This window comes from Somniosus microcephalus, chromosome 13 (genome assembly GCF_052327205.1).
Source record: "Somniosus microcephalus isolate GS21.2 chromosome 13, FLI_Smic_1.0, whole genome shotgun sequence".
Classification (NCBI taxonomy): Eukaryota; Metazoa; Chordata; class Chondrichthyes; order Squaliformes; family Somniosidae; genus Somniosus; species Somniosus microcephalus.
Genome location: NC_140999.1, coordinates 29,786,067 through 29,811,806, shown reverse-complemented (window position 1 = coordinate 29,811,806; position 25,740 = coordinate 29,786,067). Strand labels below are relative to the sequence as shown.

The 25,740-nt window shown below is 41.6% G+C and overlaps 1 protein-coding gene across 1 annotated transcript in view; it reads left to right on the top strand.

The window, feature by feature from the left end:
• The window catches only part of LOC147108174 (protein unc-13 homolog A-like), a 470,724-nt gene that overhangs the window by 290,654 nt on the left and 154,330 nt on the right, over positions 1 to 25,740 (top strand). Inside the window, exons 17-21 of the mRNA XM_086004706.1 lie at positions 7,564 to 7,705; positions 11,719 to 11,888; positions 20,093 to 20,208; positions 23,166 to 23,329; positions 24,434 to 24,584. Of these exons, the coding sequence (XP_085860832.1) occupies positions 7,564 to 7,705; positions 11,719 to 11,888; positions 20,093 to 20,208; positions 23,166 to 23,329; positions 24,434 to 24,584 (743 nt within the window). The remainder of the gene's footprint in view (positions 1 to 7,563; positions 7,706 to 11,718; positions 11,889 to 20,092; positions 20,209 to 23,165; positions 23,330 to 24,433; positions 24,585 to 25,740) is intronic.

Here is a 25,740-nt window from a genome sequence, read left to right as displayed (position 1 = left end):
CATACTGTTATTTTCACCTAGGTGTGGGATTATCTCCATTAGAAAGGTTTTTTGCTGCAGGGCAGTGCTTGTGTACAAAAACATCATTGAGCATTTAACCTAGATACAAAAATTGTCCGGCAAAGTGCACTATATCCAGTCGGCTATATTCTCTTTGTGTTACTTTTCCAATCAGAGCAAACGTGCATATGGCCTGCATATTGTCAATTACAAAAAGTTGAAATCTTTAAGCGAAAGCACTTTGGGGGCGAAATTCGGTTACGCCCTATTTGGGGCGGTAACTGAATTATAGAAACATAGAAACTTAGAAGATAGGAGCAGGAGTAGGCCATTCGGCCCCTCGAGCCTGCTCCACCATTTAATGAGATCATGGCTGATCATCCAAATTCAGTACCCTGTCCCTGCTTTCTCCCCATATCCCTTGATCCCTTTAGCCTCAAGAAATATATCTAACTCATTCTTGAATATATTTAATGAATTGGCCTCCACCACCCTCTGTGGCAGAGAATTCCACAGGTTCACCACTCTCTGGGTGAAGAAATTCCTCCTCATCTCAGTCCTAAATGGCTTACCCCTTATCCGTAGACTGTGACCCCTAGTTCTGGACTCCCCCGCCATCGGGAACATCCTTCCTGCATCTAGTCTGTCTAGTCCTGTTAGAATTTTACAAGTTTCAGTGAGATCCCCTCTCATTCTTCTAAACTCTAGCGAATATAAGCCCAATCTCTCCTCATACGTCATTCCTGCCATCCCAGGTATCAGTCTGGTGAATCTTTGCCGCACTCCCTCCATGGCAAGAACATCCTTCCTCAGATAAGGCGACCAAAACTGCACACACTACTCAAGGTGTGGTCTCACCAAGGCCCTGTACAACTGCAGCAAGACATCCTTGCTCCTGTACTCGAATCCTCTCGCTATGAAGGCCAACATACCATTTGCCTTCTTAACTGCCTGCTGCACCTGCACGCTTACCTTCAGCGACTGATGCACAAGGACACCCAGGTCTTGTTGCACTTCCCCTTCTCCCAATCGATTGCCGTTCAGATAATACTCTGCCTTCCTGTTTTTGCCACCAAAGTGGATAACCTCGCATTTATCCACATTATAATGCATCTGCCTAATCACCCAACCTGTCCAAATCATAATAAAGTTTCTCTGCATCTTCCTCGCAGCACACACGCCCACCCAGCTTTGTGTCGTCTGCAAACTTGGAGATATTACATCTAGGTCCCTCGTCTAGATCATTAATATATATTGTGAATAGCTGGGGTCCTAGGACCGATCCCTGCGGTACCCCACTAGTCACTGCCTGCCACTCGGAAAAAGACCCGTTTATTCTAACTCTTTGCTTTCTGTCTGCCAACCAGTTCTCTATCCAAGTCAGTACCTTACCCCCAATCCCATGTGCTTTAACTTTACACGCTAATCTCTTATGCGGGACCTTATCGAAAGCCTTCTGAAAGTCCAAATACACCACATCCACTGGTTCTCCCTTATCTATTCTACCAGTTACATCCTCAAAAAATTCCAGTTATCGCCAGAGATTTAGCACCTGGCGCGGAAGTACCGCTCCGGCCATGAAATTCGGCTTACCGCCCAGGCGAGGAAGCTGAGCACTACCTTGGGCACTCCACTTCCTCTTGGGGCGGTGTTGGGGGCGCAAAGTGCGGTAGCACCGGAGCGCTACACGGCCGCTCCACATAGTGCTGACGCGTTTCAGCGCCCCATCACTTCCGTTAAAGGGGAGGGACGCTGCGAGCTCTGCAGGGCCTCCGATGGCCCACACTAGCCCACCAGGGCGGCGTGGTGCCGTGGCTGCAGCCCAGCACCGAGACGCGGTGCCGGGCTGCACGATGGCGGCCACAGAACACGCCAAGGGCTGCCACGGAGGGCCGACCTTTAGGTTGGCCAAAAAAAATAAAATGGTGGAGCGGGTTGCGGCCGCACCTCCCTTTAATTAGCACCACACGAGTGGAGGTCGGCCCGGCTCGCGACCGGAGAGGCTGCCACTGACACCGCCCGCGGTAGCCTCGTGGGGTGCAGCCAAGTTTCTGCTGCAGGACGGTAAGGGGTCGCGGTGCACAGTGGTGACCTCATTGCCGGCGTCGCACGACTCGGCGCTATTGGCTAGCGCCCCGCCGAATTTCTCAGGAGGCGCTCGCCCCCGCCCAGGTGATGAGCCCTTTGCGCCCCGTTAGCGGCCCCCCCGAGGCACTAATGGCAGGCACAAAGGAGCCGAATTTTGCAGCCTTCGTTTCTTCCACCAGTGTCTGGTATTAATCCCCATAATATCTAAAGCTGTTATGAATCTAATAGTTTTTAATTACACTATTAGAAAATATATAGTTCCTCCAACCACTTTAGCATTGTACAACCAGTCAGCTAGTGTAATGTTCTTCTTTGGCCTATTTATTTGGATAATATTCAGCATCTGTATCACCAGTTAAGCTGTTGCTGTACCCTGGCATCCACGCTGTTTGTTTGCTGGTTTCAGGTGCATGCTCAGGTCGAAGCAATCATGAGATACTTCCCCATCAGATGTGAATGGTACTAGGGACCGAAGGGAGGCAAATCTACATTCAAAAACAATAAATCTCCAGAGATAGATGGTATTTATCCTAGAATGCTAATGGGGAGTGGGGAGAAGATTTGCGAGGCGCTAACTATCATTGAGAGTCAGGGAAACTAGGAAGGTACAAATAGATTGCAAACAGGCTAATGTGATAGTGGTGGGTAAAGTTTTAGAAACAATAATCAAGAAAAAAAATTAATGGGCACTTGGAGAGGTTTAAGCTAATTAAGGAGAGCCAACACGGATTTGTAAAAGGCAGATCGTGTTTGACTAATCCAATTGAATTTTTTGATGAATTAACAGGGAGGATTAATGAAGGGAATGCAATGGATGTTGTCTTCATGGATTTTAGGAAGGCGTTTGACAAAGTACCACATAGAAGATTGGTTAACAAAATTGAGGCTCATGGAATAGGTGGGTCAGTGGCAGCTTGGATAAGGAATTGGCTTAAGGACAGAAAACAGCGAGTTGTGGTAAATGGCTGTTTTTCAGACTGGAGGATGGTAGACAGTGGTGTTCCCCAAGGGTCAGTGCTGGGGCCACTGCTTTTTTTGATGTATATAAATGACCTGTATATTGGAATACAGAGTAGAATTTCTAAATTTGCTGATGACACCAAACTTGGGGGTGTGGCAAACAGTGAGGATGATACCAATCGACTGCAACAGGACATAGAAAGGCTAGCAAAATGGGCATACAAGTGGCAGATGGAATTTAATACAGAGAAGTGTGAGGTGATGCATTTTGGCAGAAGGAACAGGGAGAGGCAATATACACTTAATGGCACAGTTTTAAAGAATGTGCAGGGACAGAGGGACCTGGGAGTTAATGTGCATAGGTCCCTGAAGGTAGCAGGACATATTGAGAGAGTGGTTAACAAAGCATATAGGATCTTGGGCTTCATAAATAGAGATATTGAGTATAAAAGTAGAGAAGTTATGCTGAACCTTTATAAAGCGCTGGTTAGGTCACAACTGCAGTATTGCGTCCAGTTCTGGTCACCACACTTTAGGAAGGATGTGAAGGCCCTTGAGAGGGTGCAGAGGAAATTTACCAGACTGGTTCTGGGGATGGGGGATCTTAGCTACAAGGACAGGTTGGAGAAGCTGGATTTGTTTTCATTGGAGCAAAGGAGGTTGAGGGGTGATTTGAGGTGTACAAGATTATGATGGGTTTAGATAGGCTAGATGGGGAAAGGCTGTTCCCACTAGTTTTTTTATTTGCTTATAGGATCTGGGCATCACTGGCAAGGCCAGCATTTATTGCCCATCCTTAGTTGCCTTTGAGGAGGTGGTGGTGGTGAGCCGCCGCCTTGAACCACTGCAGTCCGTGTGGTGAAGGTACTCCCACAGTGTTTAGGTAGGGAGTCCCAGGATTTTGACCCAGCGACGATGAAGGATAGGCGATATACTTCTAAGTCAGGATGATGTGTGACTTGGAGGGGAACTTGGAGGTGGTGGCATTCCCATGCACCTGCTGCCCTTGTCCTTCTAGGTGAAGAGGTTGCGGGTTTGGGAGGTGCTGCCGAAGAAGGCTTGGCGATTTGCTGCAGTGCATCTTGTAGATGGTACACACTGCAGCCACGGTACGCCGGTGGTGGAGGGAGTGAATGTTTAAGGTGGTAGATGGGGTGCCAATCAAACGGGCTGCTTTGTCCTGGATGTTGTCGAGCTTGAAGTGTTGTTGCAGCTGCACTCATCCAGGCAAGTGGAGAGTATCCCATCACATTCCTTACTTGTGCCTTGTAGATGGTGGAAAGGCTTTGGAGAGTCAGGAGATGAGACACTCGCTGCAGAATACCTAGCCTCTGACCGGCTCTTGTTGCCACAGTATTTATGTGGCTAGCCCAGTTAAGTTTCTGGTCAATGGTGACCCCCAGGATGTTGATGGTGAGGGATTCGGTGATGGTAATGCCATTGAATGCCAAGGGGAGGTGGTTAGACACTCGCTTGTTGGAGATAGTCATTGCCTGGCACTTCCGTGGCGCGGATGTTACCTGCCACTTATCAGCCCAAGCCTGAACGTCGTCTAGGTCTTGTTGCATGCGGGCATGGACTGCTTCATTATCTGAGGAGTTGTGAATGGTGCTGAACACTGTGCAGTCATCAGTGAACACCCCCATTTCTGACCTTATGTTGGGGGAAGGCCATTGATGAAGCAGCTTTAGATGGTTGGGCCTAGGACACTGCCCTGAGGAATTCCTGCAGCGATGTCCTGGGGCTGTAATGATTGACCTTCAATCACCACAACCATCTTCCTTTGTGCTAGGTATGACTCCAGCCAGTGGAGCGTTTTCCCCCTGATTCCCATTGACTTCAGTTTTACTAGGGCTCCTTGATGCCACACTCGGTCAAATGCTGCCTTGATGTCAAGGGCAGTCACTCTCACCTCACCTCTGGAATTCAGCTCCTTTGTCCATGTTTGGACCAAGGCTGTAATGAGGTCGGGAGCCCAGTGGTCTTGGCGGAACCCAAACTGGGCATCAGTGAGTAGGTTATTGGTGAGTAACTGCCGCTTGATAGCACTGTCAATGACACCATCCATCACTTTGCTGATGATTGAGAGCAAACTGATGGGGCTGTATTTGACCGGGTTAGATTTGTCCTGCTTTTTGTGGACAGGACATACCTGGGCAGTTTTCCACATTGTTGGATAGATGCCAGTGTTGTAGCTGTACTGGAACAGCTTGGCTAGAGGCACGGCTAGTTCTGGAGCACAATTCTTCAGCACGATAGCCGGGGTGTTGTCGGGGCCCATAGCCTTTGCTGTATCCAGTGCGCTCAGCCGTTTCTTAATATCACGTGGAGTGAATCGAATTGGCTGAAGACTGGCTTCTGTGATGGTAGGGACCTCGGGACTATGCCGATATGGATCATCCACTTGGCACTTCTGGCTGAAGACGGTAGCAAATGCTTCAGCCTTGTGTTTTGCACTCACTTGCTGGGCTCCAGCATCATTGAAGATGTGGATATTCATGGAGCCTCCTCCTCCCGTTAGTTGTTTAATGGTCCACCAGCATTCACGACTGGATGTGGCAGGACTGCAGAGCTTTGATCTGATCCGTTGATTGTGGGATCGCTTAGCCCTGTCTATAGCATGCTGCTTCTGCTTTTTAGCATGCATTAGTCCTGTGTTGCAGCTTCCCCAGATTGGTACCTCATTTTTAGGTATGCCTGGTGCTGCTCCTGGCATGCTCTTCTCCACTCCTTATTGAACCAGGGTTGGTCCCCTGACTTGGTAATGATAGTGAGGGATATGCTGGGCCATGAGGTTACAGATTGTGGTGGAATACAATTCTTCTGCTGATGGCCCACAACGCCTCATGGTACAGTTGATGGTACAAGGACTAGGGGACACAGATTTAAGGTTTTGGGCAAGAGATACAGGGGGGATGTGAGATAAAAACTTTTTTACGCAGCGAGTGGTGATGACCTGGAATTTGCTGCCGACGGAAGTGGTGGAAGCGGAGACACTCAATGTTTTCAAGGGGAGACTGGAAGGTATTTGAGGGAAATAAACTTGAAGGGCTACGGGAATAGAGCGGGGGAATGGGACTGACTGGATTGCTCTCCCGGAAGCCAGCGTGGACTCGATGGACCGAATGGCCTCCTTTTGTGCCGTTATGACTCATATTCAAAAAGAGAGAAAATCAGATTCAGGCAACTACAGACCGATTAGTCTTATTTCAGTCCGGTGTAAAATAATGGAATTGATTTATCGGTTAGGTTGATTTGGCTATGATAAATTGACCCTTAGTGTTAGGGGATCAAATACGTGGGGTTACGGGGATAGGGTGGGATATGTGTCGGTGCAGGCTCGATGGGCCGAAATGGCTTCTATCTGCACTGTAGATTCTGTGATTCTGAGTATAAACTTGAAGATTATCTGTACAATAATAACTCAGTTAACAGCAGTCAACCTGGATTCTGAAGGGGAAGATCCTGCCATCCCACCTCCTTGACTTCTTTGAAGAAGTAACATTGAGGAAGCAGAGGAGATTTACCAAAATGATACCTGGGATGAGGGACTTGAGTTATGGGGAGAGACTAGAGCAGCTGAGATTGTTCTCCTTAGAGCAGAGAAGGATTAGAGGAGATTTAATGGAGGTGCTCAAAAATTTGAGGGGTTTGATAGAGTAAATGAGGAGAAACTTTCCACTGGCAGATGGGTTGGTAAACTGAGGACATAGATTTAAGATATTTGGCAAAAGAACCAGAGGAGATGAGAAGAATTTTTTTTACGCAATGTGTTATGATCTGGAATGCACTGTCTGAAAGGGCGCTGGAAGCAGATTCAATAGTAACTTCTTTTATTCGCTTATGGGATCTGGGCGTCGCTGGCAAGGCCAGCATTTATTGCCCATCCCTAGTTACCCTTGAGAAGGTGGTGGTGAGCCGCCGCCTTGAACCGCTGCTGTCTGTGTGGTGAAGGTACTCCCACAGTGCATAGCAGTTAGTTACAACTGAGTGACTTGATAGGCCATTTCCGAGGGCATTTAAGAGTTAACCACATTTCAAAGGCGATATATACTTAACAGTGACATCATCGGAGCATAACGTGCATAGTTAAAGAGGATCCTTCCGACTTGGGGTAGATGTCCTTGCGACCTGCAATTTAAAGTTGCAGTTGGTCAGATTGGGCAGGAAAGAAGTGCATACGTCCCCCTCTCCATTTTAACTGACCCCCAGTCTGGTTTCCACCAGGCAGGGGAAGTTAAAATTGAGGCCAATTTCTGAAACATTAACCTTCCTTTCTCTTTTCAGATGCTGATCAACCTCTTGTGAATTTCCAGAATTTTCTGGGGTTTTTTGATTTCTGGTAGCATTATCTCAATTTCCTGTGTTACATTTTTGAGTTTTGCTTCTGACTTAAAATGTATTGCTGCGAGAAAAATATTACTGAAATTATTTATCAGAATAAATATTGAAACTTTAGAATGTTCACTCAGAATACTGAATTTGATAATTAGAACCAATCTTTGATACCTACAGTAGTGTGTGCCCAAGGTCTGCAAGCCAAGGATAAAACGGGTTCCAGTGATCCTTATGTCACAGTTCAAGTTGGGAAGACTAAAAAACGTACCAAAACCATCTACGGGAACCTTAACCCGATCTGGGAGGAGAACTTCAACTTGTAAGTTGCTTTGAATTTCAAATAGGCATTTTACTTTCTTATTTGTTGCAATATATGTAAGTTTACTATCCAAAACAGATGGGCTTCTTCCTCCAGACACTTTTACCAGACCATAGAAGTTGACACTGGTGCATGAAAATGATTTTGAAATGTCGTTGCCACCTAACTTGATGAACACATCTCCTATCACTCTGTTCAAATCCCCCTTCATTCTAGTTTCTAGACTGCCCTGATCAAAGTTACCAGCAACCTGTGTAACTATGACCTGTGGTACGTTATTTCTTGTCCTCTTTGATCTCTCTTCAGTATTCAATGGGCTTGATCACACCATTCGTCCTCCAGAATCTCTCCACTTTAGTTCACCTCTGGTAATTCCCTCACTTGATTCCATTCCCACCAGACTTACCAGACCAACCGATCTGCAATGATTTTCTCTTGACCCCCTTCTATTTCGATATGCTGCCCCTCAGTGATGATATTCATATGCACAGGAATTATACGAATGCTGATGGTATCTCTCCTCCACAACCACTCTAGCTTCCATGACTTTGGCTGTGGTGTATGATTGCCTGAAGTTGTAGACCAACCCAAACTTGTTGCAGCTCACAGTTAGCAAGAGCAAAGCCACCCTGTTTGCCCTCGCTGCCAGAAGTTTCTGACCCTAATCCTCAATTCCATCTTCATTCCTGATACCTGTAGAAGCTCAACTTGCTGCACAACCTCAGTGTCCTGCTGGACCTGGAGCTTCAAACCACGCGTCCAGTACATTACCAAGACCACGATTTCCACCTCTGAAATATTGCCCATTTCCGTCCCCATCACTGAAACCCTCGTTTCAGGCCTTTGTCACCTCCGGACTCTACTAGGATGCTGCCTGGCCTGCTGAGTTCTTCCAGCATTTTCTGTTGTTATTTCTACTTATCCATTGCCCTCCTTGCCAGCCTCCCAAGTTCCCTCCTGCATAAATTCCAACTCATCCTGAATTCTGCTACACATATACTATCCCATACAAATTTCTGCTCAAAAATTATCACTATCCTGCTGATCTTTAATGGCTCAACATCCTCTGCATATCGGTCTTGAAATCCTCATCTATTAATCCTTTAATGACCCTTCTCCTGTACAGTTACAGCCTGCTTCAGCACTGCATCCCAGCTTTCATCCTCCACTCTCTCAAATCCTGTCTGTCTTTCTCCATTTAGATGGCATATTAAAACATCCCAAAATGCTTCACAGGAGTGTAAACAGACCAAAATTTACACCGAGCCAAAGGAAATATTAGGGCAGATAACTAAAAGGTCAAAGAGATAGGTACTAAGGAGCATTTTAAAGAAGGAGAGAGAGGCAGAGAAGTTTAGGGAGGGAATTTCAGGGCTTGGGACCGAGCTGCCTGACGGCACAGTCGGTTGTGGAGCTGGAGGAGGTTAGGGAGGGGCGAGACCCTGGAGGGATTTGAACACGGAGATGAGAATTTTAAAATCGAGGTGCTGGTGGACGGACGGGAGCCAATGTAGGTCAATGTGCACGAGTAATGGGTGAATGGCACTTGGTTTGAGTTAGGGTACGAGCAGCAGAGTTTATGGAGGGTAGAAGATGGGAGGCTGGCCAAGAGAGCATTGGAACGAATTATAACACAATCTTGTGGGGAAAAAATTCTCTTATTTAGTAATTTATGCTAAAAATGTAATACAAAATAATTTCATTTATAGTCCATTAACAACTAGTAGACATCTTTTTGAAATGAGTTTGAAATTAGCTTTTCTTAGTGAACATTTTGCATCTATCATTGGATCTCAGGTGGTCCGTTGAAAATACAGCAAGTGAAGAAAAGGCATTTCTCACAAGAAAAGAGGCCAAAGGGAAGTTAATCCAAATCAAGCTGCTTGCTTATAAAGTTCAGTCACACAGCAATATTAACTGAGGGCTGACAGCAGATCATCTGTCTGCTCTTTCGCAGTGGGACAATAGTGTGTGCTTCAGCAAAATCTAAAAGGAAAAATAAGTGAAACAGTAACCTTTCCTTTCAGTGGGCTGTTTGTTTTTAGACCATATTTATACTTGTAATACAGTCCACTAACCGCCTGCCTTCCAATCCCATTTGACCCTCTGCAGACCTGCTTCATGTGTTTCACCGACTCGGTCAAATCTTGGTGCCATTGTAATTCCTGCTCTCGGGGCTGGATGTTCCCTGCGGCGGCGCAATGGCAACGGGAGAGCTGGTTGGCGGGTTCCGGTCCCGCTCCCGTCTGCTGTCGCTCTCTGAAAATGATTTTCCGTAGATTGACCTGGTTAAGCCCGTCCTGCGGGGTTCCTGGCCAGTTAACAGGAAGCAGGCCTGATGATGTCATTTGATGACACATCATCAGCCGGCTTCCTTAAAGGGACCATGGCCACATTGATTTTGACAGTTGTGCTGTCAGTGCTCTGCAGCATTGAGGTGCTGCAAACACTGACGAGCACTGCACAGAGGTGCATGGCTGCACCCAGGCTCATGCATGACTCCCTCCAAATGCTTCTAGAGGGAGTCACAGTACGCAGGGAGATTCTATTCCCTTCCCATGGGTGGAAGAGACCTCCTCTGGAGATCAACGCAGTCTGATTGTGTCCTCCTGTGCAATGTGCAATCAGGGATGTCGTCAGGAGTCACTGGCTGCAGTGGCGCAAACCTTTCAATGATCTCTGTAGATCACCAAACGTTACTGCAAAGCCACACTCAAACTCACCCTGCTGTGCCACTCATCACATCCCCATCACTCAGCCTTCCCTACCCTACTCCTGCATATCCTTACTAACACCAACTTACCTTGCACCACCACCCATCCCTCTCTATCTACATTATCACTTCTCCATCTCATGAGCCACCCCTCTCACTCGCCCTCATCCTGCTGCAAGCATACCAACTAACACACAAGGGTAGGCACACTTGATTGGTTTAGCCAATGTTCATGTGAAGTTTCTGTTAATGTGTGTCAAACATTAAAATCTATATCTTCAACACTTCTGTGCGCACCTTGAGAAGTATCTTAGTGAGTTCCAGTGAATGTTGAGACATAACTTCCCCCCCCCCCCCCCCCCCCCCCCTCGGCTATTGTGATGAGGGTGAAAGAAATGGCTTGGACATTATAGGGATGCTTTATGGTGCAAATGTGGGATGGTGTCAACCTGGCGCATCATGTGGCAGTCAGGGTGTACAGCATCAAGTGAAGTAAATCTGGCCATGGCGATGCCATTGCTGGTCTCCTGGGCAGCAATGTTGTCAGGTGTTGATATCCTGTGCAGCATCAGGTGATGCTGGAGAATGTTGTTGTGCCTGGTGATGTTGGTGTGGGGGTTGATCGTGGAAGGAATCAGAGGACCAAGGTGAGATTTTTTTCCAAGGGCACTGATGTTGCTGGAATAGATGTCAGCTGCAGTTGAGATGACAGAAGCGATCTGTCATTGGTGAGAGAGATTGGTCCAATGCGTTGCCACTGGATATAGAGTTGGTTCTAAACACTTGCAAGCTACAGAAAGCTCTATATGTCTTACAAATGCAATAACCAACAGTTTGAGCTCTGAAAAATGAACAACTGCAACATGGTATCCTTTATACCACTTCTGCAGCTGTCAGGTTATCAGATAAATCAAAGCAGACTGAACTCATGACAGGGTGAGCTGGCGTGTTCCCCGAGCAGCGGGTAACCTGTGAGGAGCACGTAAAATTACAAAGTAGGCCCAAAATAGCATTAAATTGGCTGTTAACAAGCCATTTAATGATCTCAATTGTCTCCCCTGCCGCTTGGTGTTGGTCAGTTCTGCGCAGACGGACCCAACACCTGGGAGACTCGCGTGGAGGCGGGTTGACTGCGGGTTTCCTACCCGCTGTCAATCTTTGCCATTTTGACAGCGGACCCGCCTCCGAACCCACCCTCTGAGCGCTGGCAAAATCCAGCCCTCCGTATCTGAATGCAAAAACAAAACAAATTGGAAACTGAACTTTGTTGATTCAGAAAATAACAGTTGTTTTATTTCAGTGAATGTCACAATTCATCTGACCGAATAAAAGTACGAGTGTGGGATGAAGATGATGACATCAAATCACGGGTAAAACAAAGGTTTAAGAGGGAATCTGATGACTTTTTGGGACAGACCATCATTGAAGTTCGAACTCTAAGTGGAGAAATGGACGTCTGGTATAATTTAGGTTGGTATCAATGTTTAACTTTCCCGTGTTAGATATTTGTTCTGTATTGCCTCTAGACATCTCTAAATGGATAATAATTTGCATACAGTAATGCTACAATAATGACACAGCAGTGCTATAATATAGCATTCTCAAAATTAAACCATATTCAGCTTCTGTTTAAAGCTGTTTTCAGAGCTTTGGCATTTCATTAAAAAATATATATGATTTCTATTGCTTTTTCCTTCCACGAGTTTAAGCTGAAACACCGAGGCTAATAAATAACAAATGTTTAACAAGTTTTACATAGGAATGTACAGGACCAGAAAAAACAGCCACAGTCAATTGGGCTTTTCCCAAAATTTAGAAAACATTATTTGCCATTCCCTCTTATACCACCCTTTGCTCCCGTCGCCAAATACCCATCCACTCCTTCAATTTATGGACACAATCCCCCTCTACTGTCTCCCATGGATAGTCCATTCACCACCTTCTGTGTAAAGTGATTAAATCTAAACTGTTTTCAGGTCAAGTATAAATTTAGTACTGCTGTAATAAAGTTACACTCTCAGAAGTTTATGTTTGTAATCATTATGTTGCACTCATTTTTCATTTCAATTCAATATGAAATGCCTTGTAAACATTTTATTTGTGCTTTTCTTAACACTGTGAATGCTTAATTCAAAATTAACCCCTGCTACAACATGAAAAGCATTATTTTCTTTAGCTGTGCAATGCTAAATATAATGAAGAAGAATTAATCACATCATGTGCAAAACTCGCATGTTTAGGGTGGGTGAGGCAGCAGACTGGTGAACTTGTGTTCCAAGGCCATTAAAATATAGAATCATGGCGACCAGAATTCCAACAGCACCAATCCACCAAGGTGTTGAGACTTGAATGCAAATGCAGTGAAAGACACAGACTCCATCCAAAATCCCAAGGACAGGATCGCTAACATAGAGAGTGAGTGTTCTACTGAAGCCTTACAAAGACTTAATGGCAGAGTCCCTGGGATAGCCTGGAACATCATCCGGATGTGGCCCCTTAATGTAGGGGAGTGTGGGTGGAAGTCTTGCAAAGGTCCTCTTCACGGAAATTTACTTTGCATTTTATGTGGGGCGGAATCTCAGAGGAATAGGAAATATATAGGAGCTTAGTAGCAGGAATATGCCATTCAGCCCCTCGAGCCTGTTCTGTCATTCAAACAGATTATAGTTGATCTGTACTTCAACTCCAATTACTCACCTTTGATCCATATCCCTTGATGTCCTTACCTAAAAAAAAAAATCTATTGGTCTCAATCAAATTTCAATTGACACAACCTATTGGGAGAGAATTCCAAATTTCTACTACCCATTATGTGAAAAACTGCTTCTTGATTTCATTGGCCAAGCTCTAATTTTAAGCTTAGGTCCTCTTGTTCTGGATTCCCCCACCAGAAGTTTCTCTGTATCTACCCTATGGAATCCCTTTATCATTTTTATCAATTAGATTGCCCCGCAAACATTTAAACTCAATACAAGCCTCATAATTTAACTCTAAGTCCTGGAAAAATTCTGGTGAATCTGTAGTGCAGCCTGTCTAAGGCCAATATATGCTGCCTGAGGTGCGGTACCCAAAACTGAACTCCAGATGAGATCTGACTAAGGTTCTGTCCAACTGAAGAATGTACCTATGCACTCGTGTTTAGTGATTTGTGTACATATTATATAAATAGGGTTGTGCCCAAATTCCGTTCCTTCTCTGCCCTGGCACACACTTGGAATTTTGGGACAAGGAAGTGTTGCAGCACAGAAGAAGGCAATTTAAACCAATTTTGGTCCACCCACTTTACCCCTTGTGGAAAATCTTTGCTCTGTCCCCATTGATTCTCCACTGTCTTCTGCCAATTTTTCTTTCCAATTCATCTGGGCTAATTCCCTTTTAATCTTGTTGAAATTTGCTTTTTTCCCCAGTCAGGTACCTTTATAATTGTTTCCCTCCTTTTCATTTTGTATATTGAACCTAATTATGTTATGGTCGCTGTTTCAGATGTTTCCCCTGCATTACCTACTTGTCCCAATTATTTCTTTGAATTAGATCCATCGCTGCCTTGTCATTCGTTGGATTAAAAGCATACTGATACAGAAAGTAGTCATGAACACATTATAGAAAATTCTTTTGTCACTTAGATTACTTTTACCCCAGTCTATCTTTGGATAATTAAAATCACCCATTATTACACTGTGTTCTAGATTTGGCTGTCATTACTTTACCAAGTACTGTGAAAGTTTCCCACACCATCTTTCCCACTCACCTCCAGAGCAATGTGACGATGGCCATGAAAAAGTGGACACCTCAGACCAATCTCCACCCCTCCCATTGAATTAGGACAAGATGAGATGGCTAACATAGTGATATAACAGAGGAACATGAAAACATTGTCCACACATTCTCTATAGAAACTTTTTAAAAATGGTGCGGAATGCATTTTGCAGGCCTCAGAGTTAAGCTTTTAAAAATATGTTGAATTTTTTTATTTGTTTTCATTTCCTTTTTCAGTTACTGTTTTAGGGTCTGAATATTGGTGTCAAGGCAGTCAAAAGAAAATGCTACAAGACCTGAGATACATTACCATACAGGTTTTTATTTTTTAAAGTGTGTGCCTGTAGTGTACAAGCTTAAAGAGAAATTAAAGATCATATGCTAGTCTGCATTTCATCTACAAAGTTCAACACACAATATCCAACATAAAGTCATCAAAAACATTTTAATCAAGTTTTATTGATGACGACATTGAATGTTAATTAATTTACCTGTTTTAGTAGTTAAGAAAACAGCATCAGTCTTATTAGGGCTCTACCAGTAAACAAAAGTGTTTGTTAAACAATCTAAGAACTTGAAGTACAGGAAAGTAAATGCAGTACAGGTATGGTAAATATAAATAGAATTCTAGTCTAAACGAAATGATTAAAATACCATTTATATGCAAATAAAATAAGTACATATCGAATTCAGCATATCTAGGTTGTGGGGGCGGGGACATAGTGGTCTAGTATATTTGTGTATTTGCGCTTTGTGCTATGTGGGGGTATCATAGAAGTTTTCCAATTGTGAGTTCCTGATTTGCAATAGGCCACTCAGGGGAGGCACTGACCAGCAAGGAACACGTCTCAATACTGAGAGGGGGAATACTTAGAGAGCAAGTTGTTTAGCACGGTTATTGCCCATCACCTAGCATTTGGCAATGATGTAGTAATAGCTCACCCATCAACCTTTGTGGGAAATTATTTATTCTGTGTCGGAAGTTAAAGAAAGAAATAACCCTTTTTTAGTGTTTTAATAATTTTGTAAAATTAGAATCAATAAACCAGAACACTTGACTGTTTTAACTAAGTAGAATGTGGCAATCACATTTTAATAGCCTTCAAAAGACAGATGAAAGTGAGGTAGATGCACTCGCCTTTCTAAAATAGACTAGTAGATCTGCTGTGGCGTTGCTCACAAGTAGTCTGGGACATGGGCCACGGCGTGGAGCAGTCAAGCAGGGAATGAAATGCAGAGCCAGCCATGTGGAAATTGGAGCAGAATGTAAAGTCCTAGTGAAACTGGGTATGAAGTGGGATTAATTTTCTGTTACCTGGCAACTGAAAGCAGCAAAGTACAGAGCCTGAGGTGAGCCTGGCTGGATCGGAGAAAAACTCTGAGGTATAAGAAGGAGAAAGGCATAAATGAGGTTGAGCCCAGAGGTGGAAGGAATTGTGTGGCTCAGGTTGGGAAGAGATGGGTGGAGTTTAGAAAGGTCAAGTAGAGGCCAGTGAGACGAAGGATCGATGGTGATCCTTGAATTTGGGACTGTCGCCAGTACTGTAATAAACAAAATTAGTGAGTTTTCACATCTACACAGCCTCCTTTTCATCTCATTGGTTGACAGTGTTGTCAGTGAAATATGGTTGTACTTTTTTTGCAGAATGATTGGTTGACATCAGCACTCAGGAAAATAAACCAATAGCCATATCGGACACACAAAAAACTATATAAATACATCAATTGATATAGATTCATTTAGTTGATTAATGTAGCATTGGTCATTGTATGATGTTTGCCGATCTCACATTCAATTACATTACAATCTTCACAGTATCAATGATACTATGCGCTACTGAAAAATGCTACATTGTAAAAGATTAGCCTATTGACATAAAACCAAATTTGATGTGAATTTTGCTCACCGTGACAAGAAATTGTAAGACAATGGCCCAAAATTTGCGATCGGAGGCTTCCCATGGGCGGATGCCTCCGACCTGTAAAAAATCTACGAATTTACCTGGTCCGGGAGATATGGAGACTTGCGATCCTGGGCCTCTCCGGGTACCCGTGGGTAGAGGCCCACATTTCCCAGGGGTGCAGGCGGTTCATAAACGCCCCTGGGATCACGTGGGCCAGCCCAACCGATAAAAGAAGGGAATCCTCATTCATACTCGAGGGAGTTCCGTACGTACGGAATCCCCATAAGTATGAATGGGGATCACTTAAAAAATACACGAACACGTGAAATAATTTTTTTAATTACCTATTTAAAATTAATTAAACTGCCATTTAATTAAACAAAGTTTAAAAATTTTGGAGAAAAAAATTGTTTTAACGGAGCTAAAAATAAACGCCTTATTGGACAGGGTTTTTAATTACTGTATAAATGAGTGATAACATTTTATTTTTCTATTTTTTTTAAAAACACTTATGCTGTTAAAAGTAGGCCTTACGCCAGCTTTTACCAGGCATGAGAATTTCACGGGCATTCAGCGGGCAGAAGTTGGGCAAATGGCGCCCCTCTCCACCCACGGAGGCCCTTTTCCTGGGGATGCGGTGGATCTGTCAAGAAGATTCATGACAGATCGCAAGTTCCGGGTTTTAGCGCATGCACTTTGCAGGCCTAAACCCGGAACTTGCACGGCCCCTACGGGCGCGTATACGCCTCGTACGCACACGTAGGGGTCACAAAATACGGGCCATTAGTGAAAATCTGCTGTCAAGTTATTTAGCAGCTTACTTAATAGAGAGGGATTCTGATTATAAAATAATTTCCATGGTTGAGCACATTATTAATTACATTTTCCTGACAATAGAAATCAGTTTTAATGTCTAGTTTGTACTGGGCATAGCATCATCAAGTAAGTATCTTCTGGAAGAGAAGGACTTTTCTTGCACATACCATTCAAAGAATCTAAAATAATTCATGTCCATTTTTCTCTCTTAGGTTGTTAATATACCACAATGTGACATATTAACTGTCTAAGACAGTAGCCAACTAAATCCTTAATGATGGCACTCTTTCTGTGACTCCGTTTGCTCAAACAGATGCTTTAAGTATCGTAAAAAAACAAACTTTCTCTAAGTTCTCCTCAGCATATATGATCTTTAATTAGGTTGTGGTGCTGCTTAGTGTTCCTGCTGAAACAGAACTACTGTTTATTTTTTAAAGAGCTAGCGCTTAATCTTTGATCCATTCAAATGGTAAGAAACTTTGAATTCCTTTTTTTCATTACTTAAGCTCATTTTTACCTTCTGTCTATCTCAGCTCATAATATGCCCTGAATTCATTTTTGTGTAATATTTAAACATAAAGTACATCATACCACAAAGGCATTATGGTTTGACAAAAGTGACATGTTAACTGACCACTAGTTGGGCCCCGATGGAAATAAGCACGTTCTAGCAATTACACTCCAAAGTTTCTCTTGTATTGTTTTTGTTAATATTTGACAGGAATGCTCTAGAGGTTCTGGAAATAAAAGCGGCTAGTTATTACCACACCAATATGAGTGTTTATTCGGGCATGATAAAAAGAAGCACTTATTTATGCTTCAGTTAACTTTCTCAGCTGTGTGTAACCACATATTTTTGTCCACTTTATAATGATATTAACCAGCATAGCATTAACTGCTTTATCCACATCTCTTTTGGCAGGGGGTTGGTTGAGGGGGCGAAGGGATTATTTCTAACCTCAATCATGTTAATTTAATGATCATGGCCTTTAGTCCTGTCCAAAGTAAATAATTTTCCCACGTTTACAAATCCACTTTTTAGTATTTTAAAAACCTAGATTATGTCTCCTCTCAAACTTCTTTTCTCTGGTGAAAAAAATTCAATTCACTTAAGTCTCTCGCCATAATTCAGAGCTCTAAATCTTAGCAGCATCCTTGCTTTTTGAATTGTTTCCAACGTATCAGGGAGTAGATGATTTGCACTTTGGATATAGGTAGGTTTCTTTCTCTTTGAACTGTTTAAAGAACATATAAATTTCAAGTAAACTCTTCTGAATTTGGCAATAAACTAGACCAAGAATCAAGTGCTAAACTGTCACATCAGACTCCTTCTTGAAGTTATCAAGGAGCAAACACTTATTAATGCTTATACCAGCTGGTGTTGTTGGGAGTATTAAACCCTTTATTAGGTCACTGTAAAAATGTTATTACATTGTTTCAGCCATGTCAGCTTCCTTAAAATCACAAAAGTTATTAAAAAAAAGACTCGTGTGAATTTGACAGAGGTAATATATTTGTTAACCCAGTTTCTGTCGAATCAGCTGCCTCTTCCTCCATTTGTTCTCCACTACTGCTTCAGTCTTTTGAGAGAACACATTCGTTATCTCCTGAGATAAGAAGAAACTGGAGCAATACTTTGACAAATGCTAGGATGTTGTTGCAAAAAAAAAATCCCCTGATAAACTGTGAAGAAAAAGATATTCTGTAAAACCGAGCTACCTGCAGTATTTTTTTAAGCTTTCTTCTAATATCAAAACTTTTACTGGAATACACACGAAGCTCTTTGTTGAGTTAATACAGCACCCGAGTAATGTTTATCCTAACACTTTATTTTATGCGGATCTATTTGTATGTATTATTTAAAACAAAGGTCAATTAATTGTTCCACAATGTAAGAATGCAGAGTAATTTTTAATCAAAATTATTTAAAAGTTGTAAGGTAAATCATGCCTCCCATGTTGCCAGCAGTGAGCTGCACTCTAGAGGATCACAGGCCAAAGAATCAGGGCTACAGGTGCTGAATTTGCACTGTAATCAATTCTTCAATTTTAATTGATCTTTTGTTTCTAGTTATCAAACAAGTGGGTATTTAAGTTATTTTATTAGGCTGATATCTTTTGCAACAAGTGGTGGGCTGTGACATAACTTTTTGTATATTAAAAATACACTGAAATTGCCCTTTTTGAACATAATTTTAATAAAGATCAAAATGGTAAATTTGTTTCAGCCCCATGTGTTTAGTTGCTAAGGACATCGTGCTGAATAGAATTGTATATAACTCTTCATACTTGAGCTTGAAAAGATTAGTTAAGCAGTTCAGAATAAATTGTTGCTTGCTTTTATAAGATCAGTTCTATATAGCCTGCTTAAATATCATATAATCCAAGAATATCATTGTTTTTTCTATTTTAATATACAAACTTTAAGACCTGAAAAATAGTTCTTTCTCCAGTGCTACTTTTAGTTTTCTTCTGCCTATGCTAAAAGATGTAGGCTGGATATTTCTTTAATACAAAGAGGAATGTGCTGGTGTGCTTAGAGGAATGGTGCTAATTAGTCAAATTGTGTACACGGTAAACACACAGCCACAAAAGCCCTTCTGTAGCAGTGTATTAAAATATATAACTGTATAATCAAAATGTTCAATTGCTTATAAAATATATATGTGAATAGTAAAGAATTCCTAGTCAGAAGTTAAGCTAAAAAGAAAATGAAAACAATAAGGACTTTACTTGCTGATCTTTATAAAAAAAATTTTTTTTAAAAAGTACCAGAAGTTACATGTATTTTTCTTCCATTATTTAGATTTGTTTTTATTTGTCTTAATAGAAGTTTAATTCAAAATACTAGTGAGGACACAAACTTAAAGCAAAAACTGTGCCAAAATACAAAGACATAATAAAGGCATTTTACAAACTGAAAAATTCACTTGTGCAGTTCTCCAGTGATGGATATAATCATTTATAAATTTCCTATCTAGATGAATACACTTTCCCAATAGTATTCCTGTGATTCTCATTATGAAATTATAAATTCTTGGTCTAGTTGGGAGCTGCATGTCTTGAAATTATTTATTACTGTGCAAACCTGTTCTGTTTTTAAAAAAAAAAAGCCTGAAGAATTCGATTCAGAACTTAGCTAGAAATTTACTCATAATGTTTAACTTTTTTGTTTTGTGTTGATAATTTCCACATCCAGATAAGCGTACTGACAAATCTGCAGTGTCTGGTGCCATCCGGTTACATATTAGCGTGGAGATAAAAGGAGAAGAGAAAGTAGCACCCTACCATGTTCAGTACACATGTCTACATGAGGTAATGGATTAGCCACGAGTTATTAGATGAGCGTCTATGTTTTTCCTCCATGGGGAGTCCACTGATGTCTTGCAGACATCCTAGATATTGGCCCAAATTTTGCTGCAGTAATGACGGTGAAACTGTCAGTGTTTGCAGTCATTACCCCTCTGAAACTGACAGCAACTTACGGTTTTAGCACATGCGCTGGTAAACTCAGAAATCCAGAAGTTTCAGTCAGTTATTCCCTGCTCTGTGAAAGTTGCACTGTGTAACTCCCCAGAACCGGCAATCAATTCAAATCATCTTAAGGACGAAAACTTCCCCTATTACACTGGAATATTGCTGTTAAACCCCCCCCCCCCCAAGGTTAAGCCTTGTTGAAGGAGGTGTAACTGGGTTTTTAATGCCATATTGACTGCTGAACTACCGTTCTGGCCCTGAAAAACGAATTTTATATTTGTGGAATATCAATTTTTTTCCATTAACATGATTAAGAATTGCATGGTTTTTAATTTTTTTTTAAAGTTTGTTTGATATTTTAGCTTCTATCTTAATCCTATGTGTATGTCCCAATCTTTATTTCGCTGTCTAAAATTTATAAAAAAGTAAATTAGAATCTGTGCATTTTACTTCCTGGTTTGCTGTCTTGTGAGAATTCTTCAATGTGATTGGCTGTTCGGCCTGCTTGATGACATCATTGTTGCTGGACACTGGAGATTCGCTTGATTTGGCGCCAAATTCAAACAAAGGTTGGGAAAGCTGAAATTGATGCCACAGAGATTGCTATATCTTTGTGGGCAGCTTTCTTCGAGGTCAGCGGCAAGCGCTGTCGCTTTGCAGCTGACCGCAAATTCCAGGCCATTTTGTTTGTCAAGAACACAAGGGAAGAAAAATTCAGGATTAAAATCTTCAGCTACTGTGTTTCTCCCAGTGGTATATTTACTTTGGATGTATCCCACTGAAAAAGTGTACTTGGACATAAATAGCATCTTTTCTATAAGTCATGGGTACCTGATATTAGAGTTTTTTTTATAAATCCACAGAGATGTAGGTTGATTTACTGTAAGGTTTTGCTTCCAGGTTTCTGGCATGTCAGCAGTCCAGATGGGTCTTTTCCATCAGCGTATTGATCTCTGACAATTTTAAATGCAGTAATGAATAGATGAGGGTTATTCTTCTACCTATATTTTTGTATAAATGGCATTAAATGAAAATGTTTTATTTTTATGTTTATACATTTATTTGTATTTTTGTAATCAACTGTCAGTTGTCGCATGTTAAATTTATAGTGATTACATTACAATTATTATTTCAGTGTGGATGTCACCTATGTAGAACATCATGGCTATCAATGTCTCCCTCAACCAGCAACATTTTTGTTAGAACTGGCCATAAACGTCACATCACTTATTATTCTCAGTTTATAGCATCAGCTGGATTTCTTGATTAGGTTGCAGTCTAATTGCTCTTGGCTGAGTGTAATTTTCAAGATCTTTCTAACTTCATTGTTGAAGCTTGATTTTTTTTTTCCTGGAGAATTTGATCCTTTATTTCCTTCAGCATAAAATGTTGCTTTTGTTTTTGTGGCAATTTTGAGATTTTCACTGTAGTGTACAACTGATTATCACACCCAATTTATGCCAATATTCCGAGCCAGATTTAGTTGAGGTTGGTTAATGTAATGGTTCCATTTATATACTGTGGAGACTGTGGAGATTTTCACAAATTGGAAGGAACAAAGCAGCACATTTTCTCCTGCTCTCTCACAAATACCTTGTCCTGTATGGCAGTGGTTTTGTAGCTGTTTCAATATATGCATATATAATATATTGGCCCAGAAATTAGGTTCGGGGGCTTGCTGCGCGTGCAAGCCCCTGATGTGCACTTACCCGGCGCGCCGGCCGTTCTGCTCCCGGGACGCATGGAATTCCTTTTTTCAGTTGATTACTCCCGGGCAGCGTCTGACGTCACGCCGCCCAGGAGTGCAGCCAGCGCGAAGCCTCGAGCGCGGAGTGTAAGTGAGACACGCCCCTTGAGGTCTCCTTACCATAGGACACGCCCCCAATTTTTATCACAAGCTGCAAAGCATTTTTACATGCAGAGCAGCATTTTAAATAGGTTTTTTGTATTTTTATTAATCTTTTGCTAACTTTTATAAAGTTTTAAATACTTTTACATTATTTTGAAGAATGTGAAGTAGTTTTAAACAGAATTAAAGCGTAGTTATTTTGATGAGCCGGCTGGGATCACGTGAGCACTGGGCAACCAATGGGAGGTTGCAAAAGTTCATTCATGAGTTTGGTAGTAAGAACTGTCAAACTCATGAAAACTCAGGGCGCCCAAAACAGCACTTAAACTACAAATAAAAGTTAAAAAAACATCCCACTAAATAAATGAACTATGAATAACTGTAAAAAACTACTTCAAACAATTAATCAAATTTTTGAATTTTTTTTTTTAACAAATCGGGTCTAAAAATACACTTACCTTACTGTAAATTCTTTAAAAATAATAAACCTGTGGAAAAAAAAATTCTAAATTGTATTAATACACCACTTACCTTTTAAAACTAAGTACTTACGTCTGCTTTTTTCACGCGTAAAAACCGGAGGCCTTTACGCACGGGCAACTCTTTACAAAAAAAGGAATTTCAGCGCGCACGCGCTGCCTGAAACGTCGCACGCGTTCCGCCTCTTAACCCCTTGGTTCAGAGGACAGGAAATGCCGGTTTTCAGCGCATGCGCTATGCATCCTGAAAACCGGCACTTCCATCGGGCCCACGAGTGAGTATCCCGTCCGTACTCATGCGTTGGGACCTGAATTACTGTGCCAATAATTCCAGTGATACAATAATAGCCCTCACATAGCAATGCCTTAATTAAAAGTTTCAAACAAGTTTACATTTTGTATAAGCAGCATTAGTTATGATTCACTGCCAAAAGAATGTTATAATTTTTGTATACTTATACATACAGAATCAATTTCACTTCCTGACGGATATACAAAACAATGGAGTGGTGAAGATCCCAGATGCAAAAGGAGATGATGCGTGGAAGGTTTATTTTGATGAAACTGCCCAAGAAATAGTGGATGAGTTTGCAATGCGATTTGGTGTAGAATCCATTTATCAGGCTATGACGTAAGTTTATGCAGCTGTTTCAATGAGTATTTTTTGAAATAATGGGTTGTTAATGGTTTATCATTGAAATGGTCTGCTCACTGCTGGCAATTTGAATACAACATTAATGTTTACCCCTTCAATCAAGCACATCAGTGATTAAAAAATATTGTAGCGAGGCCCAATCAGAGGATTGTAAAATATGTCAACATTTTCACAAATATTACTATTTTACCTTCATTCCTACAACCAGCAGGAACTATTCTTAAACCACGACACTTCATGCCAGTAATATCATAAATAGTAGCCAATAGGTCCCTCAGTAAAAATGCTGATTGTAAGCATGTGGCATCACTTCGCACCATTGAAAGCCAAATCATTGGTTGCCAAGGATGTGACTGTCATTCTTGACAGTGTGGTTGCTAAGGGAATGTTTGTTGTTTGCCATATGAATTTCTGCCATGCATAGCCAAAAACAGTACAGCCAATGAAAATGTTATTTGAGTCCTCAGCGTAAACCTTTAGTTTCATATATTTAGCAAATCACCACTCCATAGCTTGGCAGCTCCAGCCATCACTCGCTTAATATTTCTGTTGCAGTTGCTGTTTTCTTAGTAAATTTCTCTGCCAATTGTTCTCCACTGTACACCTGTGTTGAAGGTGTTGACTGTTTTGCTGAGGTATAGGTATGATTAAGGCACCCTCTGGTTCCTTGCATAATTGCCCATTATTCAAGTGTATGTCTTAGTAGTAAGTGTCAGTAGGCTATTTCACTGTGGTGGGGAGCAGCACAGTCGAGCCTTATCCTGCCCTTATACAGTGTCCGTATGTGCATCTCCAACAGGGACCACTGTACTGCTAAGTTTCTGCCTCTAACCTAGGGCAATGATGCCAATTGTAGTGCCACTTATCACAGATCCAACTGAGATTATTTTAGCATAGATAGCACATAACTGGGACCTTTCAGGTTTCAATGATATCGCTCAGCTATTCATAGTTCAAACTACTATTGGGAGTGCATTTATCTTCAATAGATTTTGTATATTTAAAATACAAAATACAGATTAAAATTTAGAAAAAATTGCTCTTGCCTCTAACTATTGTATTTCTATTATACTTTTGTAGGCATTTTGCCTGCTTGTCTTCAAAGTACATGTGCCCTGGAGTACCAGCTGTAATGAGCACTCTGTTGGCAAATATCAATGCTTACTATGCGCATACCACTGCCTCTACCAATGTATCTGCCTCTGATCGTTTTTCAGCCTCCAATTTTGGGGTATGTATTAATAACAGGGCTGTAAATTTTTCACATTTTACATTGATTCTCTGAATGTGTAGTCTTCCAAAATTTTCTGTGAAGTTTTTGAAAATTCACCTCTAATTTAATTGACAAGGACTTAATTGAACGTGATATTGGGCAGCAAGATTGAAATTAGCTTGTATGCAATTTTTCTTTTCTGACTGCAAGGACTGTGAAATTTGAACCAAAATTCCATGGAAAATGTACAGCCTTAATTATTAGAACAGTATAAAAAATGTCAATTTGTTCATCTATAAATTATTTTTAATGGGAGCATTTATCTTGTATCTATCCACTGCCAGAAAGGCTAGAGTTAAAAACTGATGTTGATCTAATCTCACTCCTTCTACTGTACATAGGAAATAATTGTATTTTCTCCAAAGCATTGTAATAATTCACACTGGTAATTATGGCAGTCATCTGAAGTATTGCATAATATAATGTTTCTTGCTGTGCACTGCATTAATAATTGTTTTCAAATTATCTAATCAGTGATGAGATCAAGACGTACAAAATGAGAATACTAGACATGACAAATTGTGGACTCATTATCTGCCTGGAGTTTCCTCGGTGTATGCGCCCAGAGACGCGTGTAATCTGGGTGCAGTTGCGTGGCTTAAATGATTGCGGAATTTTGGGCATAAGTGAGTTACGTGCGTAATTACAATACACACAAGTCTCCTTCGTCTTTTATGGCCATCTAGCAAACCCTCTGCTCAAACGAATCTCCGCCCATAAAACTGGCCATGCCCAAATACGAGTAAGCTCCTATTGTGCTTGCTCAGAGTGTCTCCGCACGCAACCAGATTTTCAGGTGCAACAGGAAAGAAAGTCATCCTTCTGGCGTTTTATTGCAGTTTTATTAGTTTTTTTTCCATTTATCCTCACTGAGACCTGCTCTGTATTTTCTGTTTATTTTAAAGCATTTTTATGGCGTAAGTATAAGTCACATTAAAAATTAAAAAGCTTCCTTGATTGTAGGTTCCTAAACATGCTGTGCCAGGTGGGTATTGAATGATGGTTAAATGAGTTGAAACTTCAATTTTCATACTTAAAGAAGAAATAAATGGTGCAGGTTCAGCGCTTTCCTTGAGCCCCAATTGTTTCTACTGATTGACACCCATTTTAAGAT